The following is a 14775-nucleotide window of genomic DNA, read 5'->3' on the forward strand; positions in this document are numbered from 1 at the left end:
AAAGCCACCAATTTACAATTCCAAATTACAACACAGAAGAGAAGCTTGTTTACCAGTCACTGAAAACTATTTTCTGAGCATATCTATTTTGTGTTGTCTGGAGAGCTAAATGTTTGAAGTTTGCACATTTGCAATTATGATTAAAGCTATCTCAACATCAAAAGGGAAAGAAATTTTAAAAGTAGTCACATGGGGCTCTCTTCTCTCTGTCTCTCTCTCACCCTCTCACCCACACACACAGCCCTGCCTGGAAACCCCAGTAAGACAAAAAGTGTCAAATTCTAGGGAATTCAGTGAGTCATATCATCTTGGTTTTAAATAGAAAGTCCATTCTTCTAGGTATTTTCAGTAGTTAGGAAAGCAAATGTTAGCATCATGTTTGCAGTGAGATCCGAATCAGTCACTCAGTTGATGTCAGACATCCCTCAAAATGGAGCATTTAGTACCACTTCCGGGCCACAAAGATCCTAGTACATACCAAGTTCTACCCAATCTTAGAATATTAGAGCCTTCTTTAGCCCTACCTGAATTGTCTCCATCCCTGTAAATTCCTGGCCCCTGGTTGGAGAAGCACATTTCTATTCAGCCCTCCCATTCTCAGGTTCTCTCGCCTGTAAGCCATCCAATACCAGTTTACAATCACCTCCTCTATTCTTGGCCGATGCTTCCATGGCTCGGGGACCCCACAAACCCCAGCTCTACCCTGTGTTGTTTCCTCCATCTCACTCATGGCATATCCCTCAGCCAGTCACCTGCCTTCAAAGTAGCTGACCTTCCTCTGTTTCTGAAGTCTTTCAATCTGGCTTAGTTTTGCCAGTAAGTAGGTGACCTCAGAAGTAGGCACCAGTTTTCCCTAAGGCATATCTGCAACACCTGAATTCCCTATGTCCCCCCAGGAAGAGAAGTGAGCCTCTTCCTGTTTCAAAGCCTTATTTCCAGGCAACTACTGACAATTAGCCACTTTTGCTCGGGGTGTGACTGCGGGCATCACCCAGGTTCAGTGCACAGCCAAGCCTTCTTGAGTTCCGCTCTCAAATCTATCTGCTGGGCCTCCCTGGTGGCGCAAGTGGTTGAGAGTCCGCCTGCCGATGCAGGGGATACGGGTTCGTGCCCCGGTCTGGGAGGATCCCATATGCCGCGGAGCGGCTGGGCCCGTGAGCCATGGCCGCTGAGCCTGCGCGTCCGGAGCCTGCGCGTCCGGAGCCTGTGCTCCGCAACGGGGGAGGCCACAACAGTGAGAGGCCCGCATACCGAAAAAAAAAAAAAAAAATCTATCTGCTTCCCCAATTTCTCTCTGTAATTCATCACTTGGATAATCTTCAACTGAGTGGTTTTTGAGATTCCTGTCTTTACAGCATCAAAAAATATTTTAAACACACATTAAGGCGGACTGACACAATTCCCTTGAAGGAAAAGAGATATTTCAGTCCCGGAAAGCCTTTATGTATTTATTAATTCATGGAGAAAAAAGAAATATGAGACTCACTATTGCATGTAAGCCATCAGCAAACCTTTCTTTCATCACTTTGTGTTATAACCATATAACCAGAAAGTGCTGTTATAGAAGCACTGGCATCTAAATCTCAGTGGCTGGGCCTCCCTGGTGGCGCAAGTGGTTGAGAGTCCGCCTGCCGATGCAGGGGATACGGGTTCGTGCCCCGGTCTGGGAGGATCCCATATGCCGCGGAGCGGCTGGGCCCGTGAGCCATGGCCGCTGAGCCTGCGCGTCCGGAGCCTGCGCGTCCGGAGCCTGCGCTCCGCAATGGGGGAGGCCACAACAGTGAGAGGCCCGCATACCACAAAAAAAAATAATAATAATAAAAAAATAATAATAAATTTCAGTGGCTGGCTACACCCACTGAACAGAGCTGGGTGCTAATGGCATCAAAGTGAGAAGTCACCCAGAGTGGCACAAAATCTATTCCCTTGTCCCTCAAGTGAGCCATGGGCAAAGAGAGGGATCTGGAGAGGAAAAGGATGGACCTGTATCCCTACTAATTCCAGAAGAGCAGTTCAAAGACTGCCACATACAGATAGCGAACTGGTAGCACATCTCATACGAAAGATGTTATTCTTGTCTGTGTGAGACATGAAAGTAGGGCCTAAAGGAAAGCCAGCAATTACCATTTCTGTAATTAGGAAACCCTAAGTAATCTGCCCTACTTTGTCATCTGCAATATCACATGTGGCCTAGTCTTAAGTGACCACTTTGAGACTGACCTGGGCCTTTCTGGGGTTTGGAGCATAGGAGCTCATCACCTCTCCTGAATTCTGTGTGAGTGAATTCTGGTCTCAGAATTTTCTTTCCTTTTTCTGTCTGGATGTTTGAGCCCTTTATGAGTATCTTACAATATCATCTTCAAAATTCTTAAATATTTTAAAGCCTATTTTGGCTACTTTGCCAAATATCATAGAATGAGTCATAATCTACACCAAACCCCGTATATCTGGTGAATGTACTCCAATGTGGAAAATCTCCAGTGGGGTGCCTTGGTTTAAATAGCTTACCCTGTGAGGGTCCTTTAAGGAGCAAAATATGTATGGAATCATGGTAGAAACTCACTGTCATGCTCTAGAACGTAGGGAATTTATATAAATTTTAAATCAAGCTAAATTAAAGTTAATCATCACAAATATCAGTTTTAAGCTAAGCAAATTCCATATTCCATGAAGTTATGTCAGAATGTCCAACCCAAACCAAGATATTGGATGCAGGTTAGTAGTATGGGGAAGTAAAAAAATTCTTTGCTGTCAGTCATCAGTAAGTATCCTGGTTCTATCTCTTACAGTTGAAAGTTTTGGAAAGACTTAATTTTCTCTGATCCTCAGATTCCCCATTTGTAAATGGGAGTGAATAATGCTTATCTTGCTGAATTTTGTGAGGATATGAGATACTATGTGAAGAGTAGCCAACACAGTGGACGGAAGAATAGGCACTAAACAAAGAAATGCCATTTGAGTGTAATAAACACTATTTAAGAAAATGAGCCCATTCCACATTCAGTTATGAAGTTCAGTGCTGCTTCTTAGAGATGAAGGTCATAAACCTACCTTACCAATAATATTCATGTAGAATTTATTTACACCTCTTTAACATATTTCTGATGAGAAATATTTCTTAGTCTATTCAGTGTATTAATGTATTAATGACCATTCTACTGAGTCATTTTTTTTAACTTGCTTATTTTCCATCACTTTGAGGATTATAACTTCATTGCTTCTTTCATTTAGGTGATGTCAGGGCCTTTTTACCCCTCGTTTTGAAAAATTAGTTTCCAAAGATCATCTGAAATGGGTGAGATTTCTAACGCTAACAATTTTATTTTGCAATTAGGCCTCAGAAGTCTCTAGAAACAGAGGAGCCTCTTTACTGGCCAGGCCAGGACACAGCCTAGTAGCTGCTATTCGAAGCCAACATCAACATGAGTCACTGCCACTGGGTATGTATCACGCTTTGTGAACCCCTGGATAGCCTTGTGTTTCTTATCGTGACTCCTTTAATATTCAGGGTTCTGTGTTTTCTTTTTCCGCTCTTATGGTATAGTCCACTCCCCTACCCTTTGTTCCCATCCCCTGCTTGCCCCTTTTCCCTCTCCCTTCCTCCTCACTTTGTCCTTCTCTCTCCCCTTGCCTCTCTTCCCTCCCCTCTCTTCCAGACCGTCATTCCCCCCACCTTGTTTATTCCATTCAGTGATTTGTTAGCTGGGTCCCAGGAGAGCATAGTTTAAATGAGGTGACGGATTTTGTTGCTTTTAGATGCACTTTTTAATTTAGACCTCTCTTCCCATGCATGTCTGGGGATAAACTGGCACAGTCTCCATTCCTAACCTCAGCTACCTCTTTCCAAAACACATGCCACTTGTATCAAGGGAAATGAGGTGAGAGAGTCTAAATGGATTTGGATGTTTTCATTATCACTATTGGGAAATCAGTGGATGGCCAAAGTCATAAGTGCAAGTGCTCAGAAAAGGATTTCTTTGAACTCATAAAGAATCTTTTGCCATAATAACTATGGCAAAATGACAAGAGAAGTCAGAAAGAACAGAGTAGTACTCCCCTCATGGAAGATCTATTTTATTCTCCATCTGTTCACCAGGGGATGAATTAACACCCAGTTAAGTTCCTAGAATATTAAAGATAATTAACTTAGATCTGGTTCACTTTGGGTTTGATCTTTTAAAAATAATCATACCATTATGTCACAGAAAAAACCCTCAAGAGCTTACATTTTTTGATGAGTTTGCTCCCTGCCTTTTCAACTCCTCCATTAAATCCTGGTATCTAGCTGCCATTTTCCAATCATGAGCAAAATTATCTCTGGGCTGAAGACTCAACCACAACTTGTGCTTTTGTCTGTTTCAGCATATAATGACAAGATTGTGGCTTTTCTTCGCCAGCCAAACATTTTTGAAATGCTGCAAGAGCGTCAGCCAAGTTTGGCGAGAAACCACACACTCAGGTAGGGGCCTGTCTACCACCCTCTACCTACAGGTCTCTCCTGCTGGTTTTCCAGGTGGGGCAGCCTCTGTGGAGAGAGGGCAGACACTTAAGATGTGTTTTATTCATGCATTTAAATTATAACCTGAATATTTAAAATGAAGGATCCAGGGGTTTCTAATGTTCTCTAAAGTGTTGCAATCAGAGATAGTTATCATGCCAGGTTACCTATTATTCTTACGATGCTAAAATGATTTCCATTGATTTGGAGAGAAGCATGGAAAGGGAGCAAAATAGTTTTCATCAAAAAATTATTTATGTAAAGCACCATATAAATTATTTTTGTTTTAAGAATATAATTGTCTGATGGTACACCAGATATTAGATGACTATATTCAAAAATAAACCAGCAAACAAAAAGTATCATGTGTGTTCTAACACCTTAAATCCTAATGTCCATTACGGTCCTTTCTGAATGGGTGTCTCTGAAACTCTGAATCACTTTATTTGGAAGGGAAAGCCACCCAAAGTGATGAAAAGAGAAAATATCCTCTGAACTTAAATCCCACTTTCTCACCAAGATATTCAAGTACTACCCAGCATTTCAAAAGCTGGAGATGCACAATGGTTAAGTGTGTCCACTCAGAGTTTGAATACTTGCTCCAGCACTTAGGGACCAGTGATGGAGGCATGTCATTTAATCCTCTACCCTCAGCCTCCTCATCATTGAAACAGGATCACAATGTGGGCACCATTAAGATGCTTCACTGGGTTTGTGTATAAAGGACCAGGCAAGGTAGGCAGGGATGCAGCCAGTGACTGCCCCTAACTCCTCACCTCCCATCCAGTGGTCTTTTGAATCTGGCTGACAACTATAATCCTCTACTTTGACCTCCTCAGTGAGTCACCAACACCTAAAAATAAACTCTTTGCTAGTCATATCTTTATTAATCCTGCCAGGATGGATCACTCACTGTTCTTTTCCCCTCCATCACCAACCCCATTGACACTTCTTTTCCCTGTGGTTTTACTCTGTGCAAATTAGAACCTCCATCCTCCCAAATGCCCATCATCTCAATTCCGCCCTCTTTCTTCAGCTTCACATCTAAGCATTTATCTCCTCGCTTTCTTCCAGCCCTTCTTTTCTCTTCTCCCTGCCATGGCCTAGGTTTGGATCCTCATCATCTCTCTCCCGGACTTGGCAGGGATCTCTTAAGTAGATACTCCCTATCATTCTACTATAAAAGCTTCCCGTGGAGTAACCTCAGGGCTGGCCACCACAGTGGCTCTCAGACTCTCTTTCAGGGGACCTCAGAGCAGCTAAGGACCCTCTCTGGAAGTTGGTCCTTGAGGAAGTACACCACACAATAGCAGGAAGAGGGCAGAGACGGGCATGTGATACTAACCTCATAGTGAGTAAGGAGGCCAGCTGGCACCCTGTTCCAGACTGGGCCGCTGGCCCTCACCCTTGCAGGGCCTCTGGTCAGCCCTGCCTTTCTTCTAATCCCTGCTCTGCCCACCCTAGCCAGGCCACTGAGCAGTTTAGGCCAGATTTGTGACTCAGGGACTCTTGCCCACCTCATGAGGTTTTGAGGCCATATGAAAGAGGCTATTTATGTAGATCTGCTGCAGTTTTCCTGCCTACCCATTAGGGTAAGACCTTCGTTTCATGGAAGGGGAGGGAGGTGGAATCTGAGCATAGTTAGAGAACTTGTGAAAAATGCACCAACTAATAAAATTGGCTTATTTACATGGGGTTTTGGGGGCGGGGGGGGAATTCTTTGTTCAGTTCCTTATGAAACTATGAGCTCCCTCTCCAAAAAGGAACTGGTTTTGATGGAATCTTTCTTACATCAGAGCTCGTGCTAAGGAAAGATGGAAACCCTCTCTCATAAGAGTGGAATTCATTGCAGTTGAAGAACTAGATGAACTATATTGAGACACTTCTACAGCTTTTCTCTCCAGAATTTCAAAATTCATAAACAAATACTTTCAGTTTCATTACTCAATACCAACAAAATAATGCCCCCAGACAAAAGCTTCCCATGGCTCCTGTTATGTATGTAATAAAGTCAAGATTTCTAAGCACAATTTCCATAGTCTCCTAAGACTGGCTCTAATCTAACTCTCCACCATCCTGTGCTCGTATTTACTTCCTTCTGGTGTCTTCCACCACCGACAAACAGCCTGTGCCCTCTCCTACCCACACCCTTCCTGGAATGGCTTCTCTCTTAAAGGCATTTCAACCCATTTTAAAGGCTCAAGTCAAACGCAAAATCTCGGTGATCTAGGCAGACTTTAGTAGTTCTTTTGCTTTGATTTAATAGCATTTGTTTTTGTACCTCTAAGATATTTTTCCATTAACCCTTGTCTTCTACCATGTACTAATGTCTTCCTACAACACTGGAAGTGTCTTAGGGCAGAGGGTCTGTATCTTCTTGGTCTTTGAACCACTGTTGCCTCAGAGCCTGGTTCCTCTACTCTGAAGATAGGAAACACTGATTACTTTTTGAGTGAACAAAAGGACTTTAGCTTGACTGATTATCACTTCCACTTGTGGTCAACTCTGCCCAAGTTTTATTACTGTGCCCCGGAAGGCAGGGCCATACTCGGCCCATTCGTGGGCTGCTCTCCGGCTCACGAATGAGCTCTCTGGCTCATAATTTAAGGGAATTTCCAAGGGATTTTCAGAGGTGTTGTACTACCTGAAAACTTTCTGACACATCACTGCTCTTGAACATTTTTACGTTACAGATTCTACCACTAAATAAGGAGTTCACTGCTTACTTTTGGGAGAAATGTGAGCTCCCAAAAGGCCCTAGAGTCCTGTTTAAATCATTTTTAAAGTAATAAAATTAATCCCCTGTGTAAAAGAGTGGAATATGTTTCTGGAGGGAAGTAAACAATTTCAGCACTGTTGTGTAGTATCATGTTATAACAAAATCTAAGAAACTTCGGGGGTTTTTTTGCAGTGTGGAATTGTACAATTATGATTATCCAGATGTGGGTGACTTGGAATTAGGGAATATTGGAACTGGAAAAAAATTGGAAATTAATGTAGAAACTAATAACCTTTTTAAGGTTAAGGACTCCTTTGAGAGTCTGATGAAAGCTTTTATAGACTCTCCTCCATATATAAACATAAATCTTTGCATATAATTTCAAACAGTTAATGGATCCTAAAGGATCTGTAGACACCAGGTTGAAAACCCAAAGAGCTCATCAAAAACAGAAAGCCCACAGTGGCATCAGAAACTGACTAAGAGGTCATGGAATCAAAAAGGCAGAACAGGAGCAAGAGTTTGCTCTTCAGGGTGTCAGGCTTTAAGAATCCAAAAAACAGGGGCCTCCCTGGTGGCGCAAGTGGTTGAGAGTCCGCCTGCCGATGCAGGGGATACGGGTTCGTGCCCCGGTCTGGGAGGATCCCGTATGCCGCGGAGCGGCTGGGCCCGTGAGCCATGGCCGCTGAGCCTGCGCGTCCGGAGCCTGTGCTCCGCAACGGGGGAGGCCACAACGGTGAGAGGCCCGCATACCGCAAAAAAAAAAAAAAAGAATCCAAAAAACAGGGCACTGAGCCTATGACTATGCCTCTGCCTGCACCTAGATGTGGTGTGAGGGTGAGTCAGCTTGACTTTAAAGATCCAACAGTTGAAAGGAAAACCTCCCCTCCCCATGACCCTGCCCAGAGGAAGAACTTACTGCTTCCTCTGTGGTTCCCACATGGGGACCATGACCCCATGGTCATGGCTATTCTCCAGGAGCCATGGATCCACTGTCTTGGGTTTGCAAAGCCAGTCGTTGGGTTAGAGGGTGGAGGATGACTTCTCAGAAGGCTGTGTTCAGCAGAAGTAGTGAAGCATAAGGAAACCACATGGGGAGAGGGAAGGCGGAGGCATAAAACCCAGGGGTTAATGACATCTGTTAAGTTTAAGGGTCATGGTAGCAGTCCTCATTCATTCTTTCGTTCCTTCAACTAGTGCTTTTATTGAGCAGCTATTCTGAATCAGGATTGTGTGAGGGCTGTGTACCCAGTATCTAAGCCAAACAGACATCGGTCCTACTCTCATGGGACTTACTATCTATTGAGGAAGACAGATAATAGACAAGTGTGACTTTTTTTAAAGCCAAATATATAGCTATAGATTGTATTATGGGCCATGAAGGACATGATCAGAATTGAGTGATAGTGATGGAAGGATGGCAAGGATTTCCTTGTGGATATTGAGTTTTAAGGTCTTTGAGGCCACAAATGAAGATGTCAGGATGGCAAGGAGGCAGGTGGCTCTACTGACCTGAGCTCTGAGGGGAGCTTTACACTGGAGTTTTCCTGATGGGATGCGTGTAAGAGAGGCGGTTGGCATTCTCACCCTCAGAGATCTCCCCCAGGTCTCAGTGCCTTTGGTCTGGACTCAGGGACATTTGGAGGCCCCTCAGAACACTAGGTCTGCATGAGATTTTCACATACATGACAGAGGGTGTAATGTCCCATGAAGAGCAACCAAAACTCTCAGAAAACTCTGCTTGGCTTTCTGATATGTGTATGTGGTCTGAGTAGATAGGGTGATGGTAGAACCACTACAGGGGGTGCCACTTCCCGTGGATAGGAAGGGTGCTCTCCTGCCCTCATGGACTTGACTCTCTTTGGACTTTGTTTCCCCAGGAACCCAGGGAATAAAGAGTGACCCCCTAGAATGTTCTCTCCCTTTTTCCCCAGGCAAGGAGACCAGGGGCTTGCCCAGATGCAGGTCCCTTGGGGCAGCAGGGTGACCTGCCCCAGGGACATTGCCACTGGGGGAACACATCAATTTGAGAGTCCTTTGTGGGGCTGCAGTTGGTAAACCAGAGGAACAGGGTCCACGAGAATCCTCCAAACAAGAGGGCTGTGAGATGCTGTCAGGATTGGAGGACAGTGCTCAGGCACACAGAGTCAAGGGCACAGAGACGTGGAGGGAGAAGCAGCTGGTGAAGGAGGCTTGGTGCTTGTACCCTTGGCCAGGCTTCCACCTCCTCCCTGAAAAATGATGTGTGGACAGGTCTGCTCCAGTTTCCAAGTCCCTGGTCAGAGGAGCCACTATGAGCACCCACAGGTTTTGGAAATAGCATTTACTGCAACAGTACTCTACCCATAACTTCAGGTTGGACCACAGTGCATTTCTCTGTTTAATCCCATTTTGTGTATCTTTGTAGAAGCCAAAAAGTTTCTCTTCTTAAAAATACCCACACCAAAAGGTCAGGTTCATTGTATTTTTACCTGAAAATTTGCAAGTTATGATGAAGATTTGGATTCACATTTCTATAATCAGAGAGAGAAAAAAGTTGTATCTATAGTATTTTTATTAATAGATTTATTTTTAATCTTTCATTAGAGGAAACTGTTTAAACGGTATACTAGACCACTCTTTATTAATTTCTTACAAGTACATGTGATTCTAAAATCATCTCAAAAATTTAAACAAAAAAAGAAAAAAGTGAAATATTTTTAAAAAATCAATCCTTAAGTCTTCTCAGATTTCTGCTGCATCTCTTCAAGAAAGGGGAAAAACTTTTAACTTCTTTGAAGCATACCTACAAGGGAATGATTCTTGGCCATAGTGTTTGTAATCTTTGAATATCTGAATATCAGAGAAGCACATTACAAAGTTCATTTGATCAAAAGAAATGCTATTTATCCATAGACTTACTGGAATTATTTTGCCAGGTTGGAGTTGGAGGTTGTGAAAAAGTCAGAATGCACGAGTTGTAATTAAACAGAGAGAAATTGATGCCTATACTCAAATTGACCTGGGAGACTCTCATGTATTCTGGGGCCAGACCCTCTCTGGACCCAGTGTGGAGTTAATTCATTTTCCATCAGGCATAAGGTTTCTCAGGAGACACCTCGTCACTCTTTCTTCCCATGGCTTCCAAGATGCCATGAACCCACAACAGTCCTCCCCAGCTCCACTCCCAACTCTGTGACTCTCTGAGGACCTATCTGTGTTGTGCTCCTTGGCTTCTGTCCCCGTGTGAGTCTGAGGAAAAGTGATCCCTTGGAGAGCATCATGGGAACCTGCAATATGAACTTAAATACCTCGAAATACTCTGGACATTAGAACATCACTTCTCAGACCTATTGGAAGAGAAAGGGGGATCAGAATGGGGTTCATTCCTTAACTTATGCATCAGTGTGTAATTCTTATTTTCCTTACCACATTATTCTAGGGAGAAAATCCATTACATTCGGACCGAGGGTAATCATGGACTTGAAAAGTTGTCCTGTGATGCAGATCTAGTCATTTTGCTGAGGTAAGGGGCTGAGCCTGAAACAGTTCTGGAAAAGCAACTGGAAAAGCTGCTCTGGGCAGTTCTCCAGGACAGCCCAGACTGAAACACTCGTTGCTTGTTCTAGAATATTCTAGTGGCTGCAACTGAAGTAGGGCTCCCACCCTTATACCTGCTATTCACCTCTTTCTCTACATGTAAGACTGGGGTATCAAGAGCTACATATGGTACTTGATGGAGACCTTGTTGTAGGATTAATTAGGGTTTAAAATAACAGGGAGAGTTTGCATGCCAGAATGTGCCCATCTAAATGAATCTAAGTGCTTTCGTTGTCTTGTGAGAATTGTAACCACTCTTACCCCAATTTGTGAACATTCTCTCATGGACAGAGAACTAACTTCTTAATTTTTTCTTTTACTTTGCAGTCTCTTTGAAGAAGAGATTATGTCCTATGTCCCCCTGCAGGCTGCCTTCCACCCTGGGTACAGCTTCTCTCCCCGCTGTTCACCCTGCTCATCACCTCAGAACTCCCCAGGTAACTTGAGGGTCTGGCATTCTGTCTCGTGCAAGTGGCCACCTGTGTTTCCACCTGATGAAGGTGCCCTCTCTCCCTTAGTCCCCTCTCAATTTTCTGATCATCTGCACATTAAGTTGGGTGTTGACACAGTGCCACCTGTTTTGGTAATGACCCCAAGCTATTATGTGTTTTGCATTTTTAATGATTTGGAAACATTTTTCACTAAACCAATATTTCATGACATGAAAATTATATGAAATTCATGTTTTGGTGTCTATCAATAAAATTTTATTGAAACCCAGCCACACCCATTTATCTATATATTTTGTGTCAACTTTCATGCTACAACAGCAGAGCTGAGTAGTAGCGACAGAGACCATATGGCCCCAAAAACCTAAAATATCTACTATCTGGCCCTTTACAGAAAAAGTCTATGGACCCCTGCTCTAAATTACTGTTTTGTTCTAAAACACACTCTCTGAGCATTTAAAAGGGAAGAGCCCTTTCTGGAACATTCTGCCTCATGAATCAGAATGTTATTAGATACCAATTTGAGTAACTTTCTGTTAAGTTGTAAAGGAGTTACTAGGTTACGTGCTTACTAGGGACCACCAGTATGCCCCCATGAAGATGCCAAAGAAGATTTTAACATGATGTGAAATTGTTTCCCTGAAGTTTTCTTTGTGTATTAGAATGAATTTAGAATTAGAACTCATGATGTTCTTTGTGGGTATTTTCCATTCCAAATGAGGAAATATATATTGAACCGTTTAGCGAAAAAAGAAGCTGGTATTTCCTGGGTTCGTCAAGATAATTAGCTTCAGTCAAATCCGTACTCCCAAATGGGATCCAGATATTTAAGAGTTTTTCCCCATTGTCTTGGTTTACAAGATCACATTGTCATGGGTGTTTGTGGCCAACCCAAATCTATTTTTATAACTTTAAAATTTAGTAAAGGAAGTTAGTTGAAAAATTTAGTAACTTCTTATCTTATGACCTCCAGAGTTAGAGTTCAAACTTGGCTTTTGAAGCCAGGGGGAAATGGAGAAGAAAAACAGAATTTAGCAATATGCTCTGTCCCCCAGAAGGGATGTCTCATTCAGCTAGTGTCACTCAATACTGCCATAGGTCTCTAAAAGTAGAATATCTTTTCATTTGTTCAGAATGACCCCCGTCATGTTGTTCAGAACTATCTCTTAGAGGTAGTTTCGCTAATTCCTAAAATCTGTTTTTAAGTCAGTATCTCCTTGTTATGCCTTCCTCCAAACAAGTGTATCAGTAGCATTGCTGAGGAAATGTCCCACGTGTGCTGTGTCTGACATACAGCATAGCTGAGATGACACGGCTTGGGAAAAGGAGGACCAGGAGCTTTGTCAGAGCCAGCATCAGGACAGTCAGTTGTTTCCAGTGCGCACAGGATGACTTCCTTCTGGGGAGCAGACCCTTCCATCTGGGGGACCTGTTGGTCTGCATGATGATCTGCCATCTTGTTGTAGAGATGGTCCCAGCCTGATAATGTGTCTACATCTTGGTCCAAACCTTTGGCAGTAGAGTGTCTACGTACCTTTGGTATGTAGAGTATCATTACACGGGGGAGATATCATACTGCAAATAGAAAAAATAAGGGAGTCAAAGAGTTACTTGCTCACTGCGAATTATTTGGATAAGTTTTATAAAAGGAATCAACCTTCCTGATACAGATGTTACTGACACCATGAATGCAAAGAATCATCCAATTCACGCTCTCAAAGTGCTTAATTCTTTACTCTCCTAGCTTTGACCTTGGGGTCCTAGACTATGTAAACCAGATATTTTGAAGTTAAACTTTACAATTCCCATTTTTCTAGACCTTCATGACATTTACCTGGGGCAACATAGTGAATCATACATGCCAAAGCACTCTGTAAAGCTTAAATTATTAGAAAAATGCATCGTAGCGACCATGGGCCATAGTGGTAGTACCAGCAGTAATGCAAGTTGTATTATAAAATATACTGTAATCTGATGGCAGAAAATTATACTTGCACCTACAGACTTGTATTCTAGTTCTACCTGTATCCTGAAACGGGGTATTTCAGCAGACTCTTTCCTTTTCAAGTGGTGGCTGTTGGTTCCCCCCACACCTCAGATGCTGCAGGACTCGCTGGTGAGACTGGTGCCGCTGGTGCCCTGTGTGCCTTCCTGCTAACACAGATCAGCTGTATCTCTGCCCCTAGTTGCTGTCATCCACCGACCTTTTTCTCATTCTTGAAGACTGTGGCACCCATCTCACCGTCTCCCTCTCCTCCCCAACTCCTTCCACCATCCTGGATGACATCAGCATCCACAAGGGCACCCGTGCAGTTCCTTGGCCTCCCAGTTTCTGGGCTTCCTTGTCTGCCCTGACCTCCTCCTCCTCAACCACTGGTCCCACAATCCCCTTCCTGCCTTGTTGTCATCTCTGACGTCACTGACTCAAGCATCCTATGCCCATCCAACGTGCTTATTCAGCTGCTCTCCCCGATACCACCCTGTACCCTCATCAGGACCTCCAGTTCACGGACGCCTCTCCTTTCTAACTGCCTCTCCCTCATCCAGCATAGGCTCCCTGGTTCATCTTTTCTTGACAACGCCCTGAGCTCCCCGATCCTCTCCATTTCATTTACAGAGTTCCACTCCTAGGTCACCTTACTATCTGCTTCCCCTACATCTGTAGTCAGGCATTCTTGGGCAAATTCACCTGACAAGGCAGATTATCAATTATAAATTAATCATCTCTCCACCTCACATGGACCTTAAACACCCAGAAGAAAATTCAACCACATTTCCCTGGTAAACGTACGCTCTTCTCTGCTGCTATTTCAAACGTTGCTGCTCCTCTCAAACTTCCAACCCCTGGGTCTCTCCTGCCAAATGATGTGCCTTCTTCCTTCACTGAGAAAATTGAAGCCCTTAGACAGAAGCTGTCTCAAATGCCTGCTGCCTATCTTACAAGCCGACCAATGCTGCCACCCACCTCCCCCCCTTCACACCTGTGCATTAGAGGGGGCGTCTTCACTAAGGTCGCGGTGAGCTCTGGGCACCCAGTCCTATGGGTAATTCTCAGCCCTCCTCCTGAACTTTCAGCCACATTTAACACTACTGATGGCCCCTCCCCTTAAGTCACCTCTTCAATTGGCTTCTGGGACACAAGCTGTAGGCATTTCATCTACGTCTTTGGCCACCTTTGCAGACTCATCCTTCCCTTCCTACCATCCTCAAGACTCTGTGCCAGGTTTTTTTCTCCTCTCTCTCAAGCTATGTCTTTTTCCAATCAAGCATCCAAGCGTACTGCCATCAGAGACCAAGCTCGTGATCTCACCCATCTGTGCTTCTTCCATTTGTCCCCATCTCAGTGAATGTCACCACAGGCCATTCCATTATGATGTCTGAAACCCACCTGGGCCTCACTACCAATATCCAGTTCATTGCCTCCTAAACACATCTCCAATCTATCTTCTTCTTCTTTTTTTTTTTTTTTTTTGTTGTAGTCCCATTTCTCATCTCCACTGACACCACCCTAGTACAATGCAGGCTGTCTA

The 14775-nt window shown here is 43.7% G+C and overlaps 1 protein-coding gene across 1 annotated transcript in view; it reads left to right on the plus strand.

Annotated features, from left to right (window-relative positions):
* HECW1 (HECT, C2 and WW domain containing E3 ubiquitin protein ligase 1) overlaps positions 1 to 14775 on the plus strand; it is a 249871-nt gene that overhangs the window by 184921 nt on the left and 50175 nt on the right. The window contains exons 15-18 of the mRNA XM_060108182.1: positions 3335 to 3440; positions 4363 to 4459; positions 10639 to 10722; positions 11124 to 11233. Of these exons, the coding sequence (XP_059964165.1) occupies positions 3335 to 3440; positions 4363 to 4459; positions 10639 to 10722; positions 11124 to 11233 (397 nt within the window). The remainder of the gene's footprint in view (positions 1 to 3334; positions 3441 to 4362; positions 4460 to 10638; positions 10723 to 11123; positions 11234 to 14775) is intronic.

This window comes from Mesoplodon densirostris, chromosome 9, assembly GCF_025265405.1.
Source record: "Mesoplodon densirostris isolate mMesDen1 chromosome 9, mMesDen1 primary haplotype, whole genome shotgun sequence".
Classification (NCBI taxonomy): Eukaryota; Metazoa; Chordata; class Mammalia; order Artiodactyla; family Ziphiidae; genus Mesoplodon; species Mesoplodon densirostris.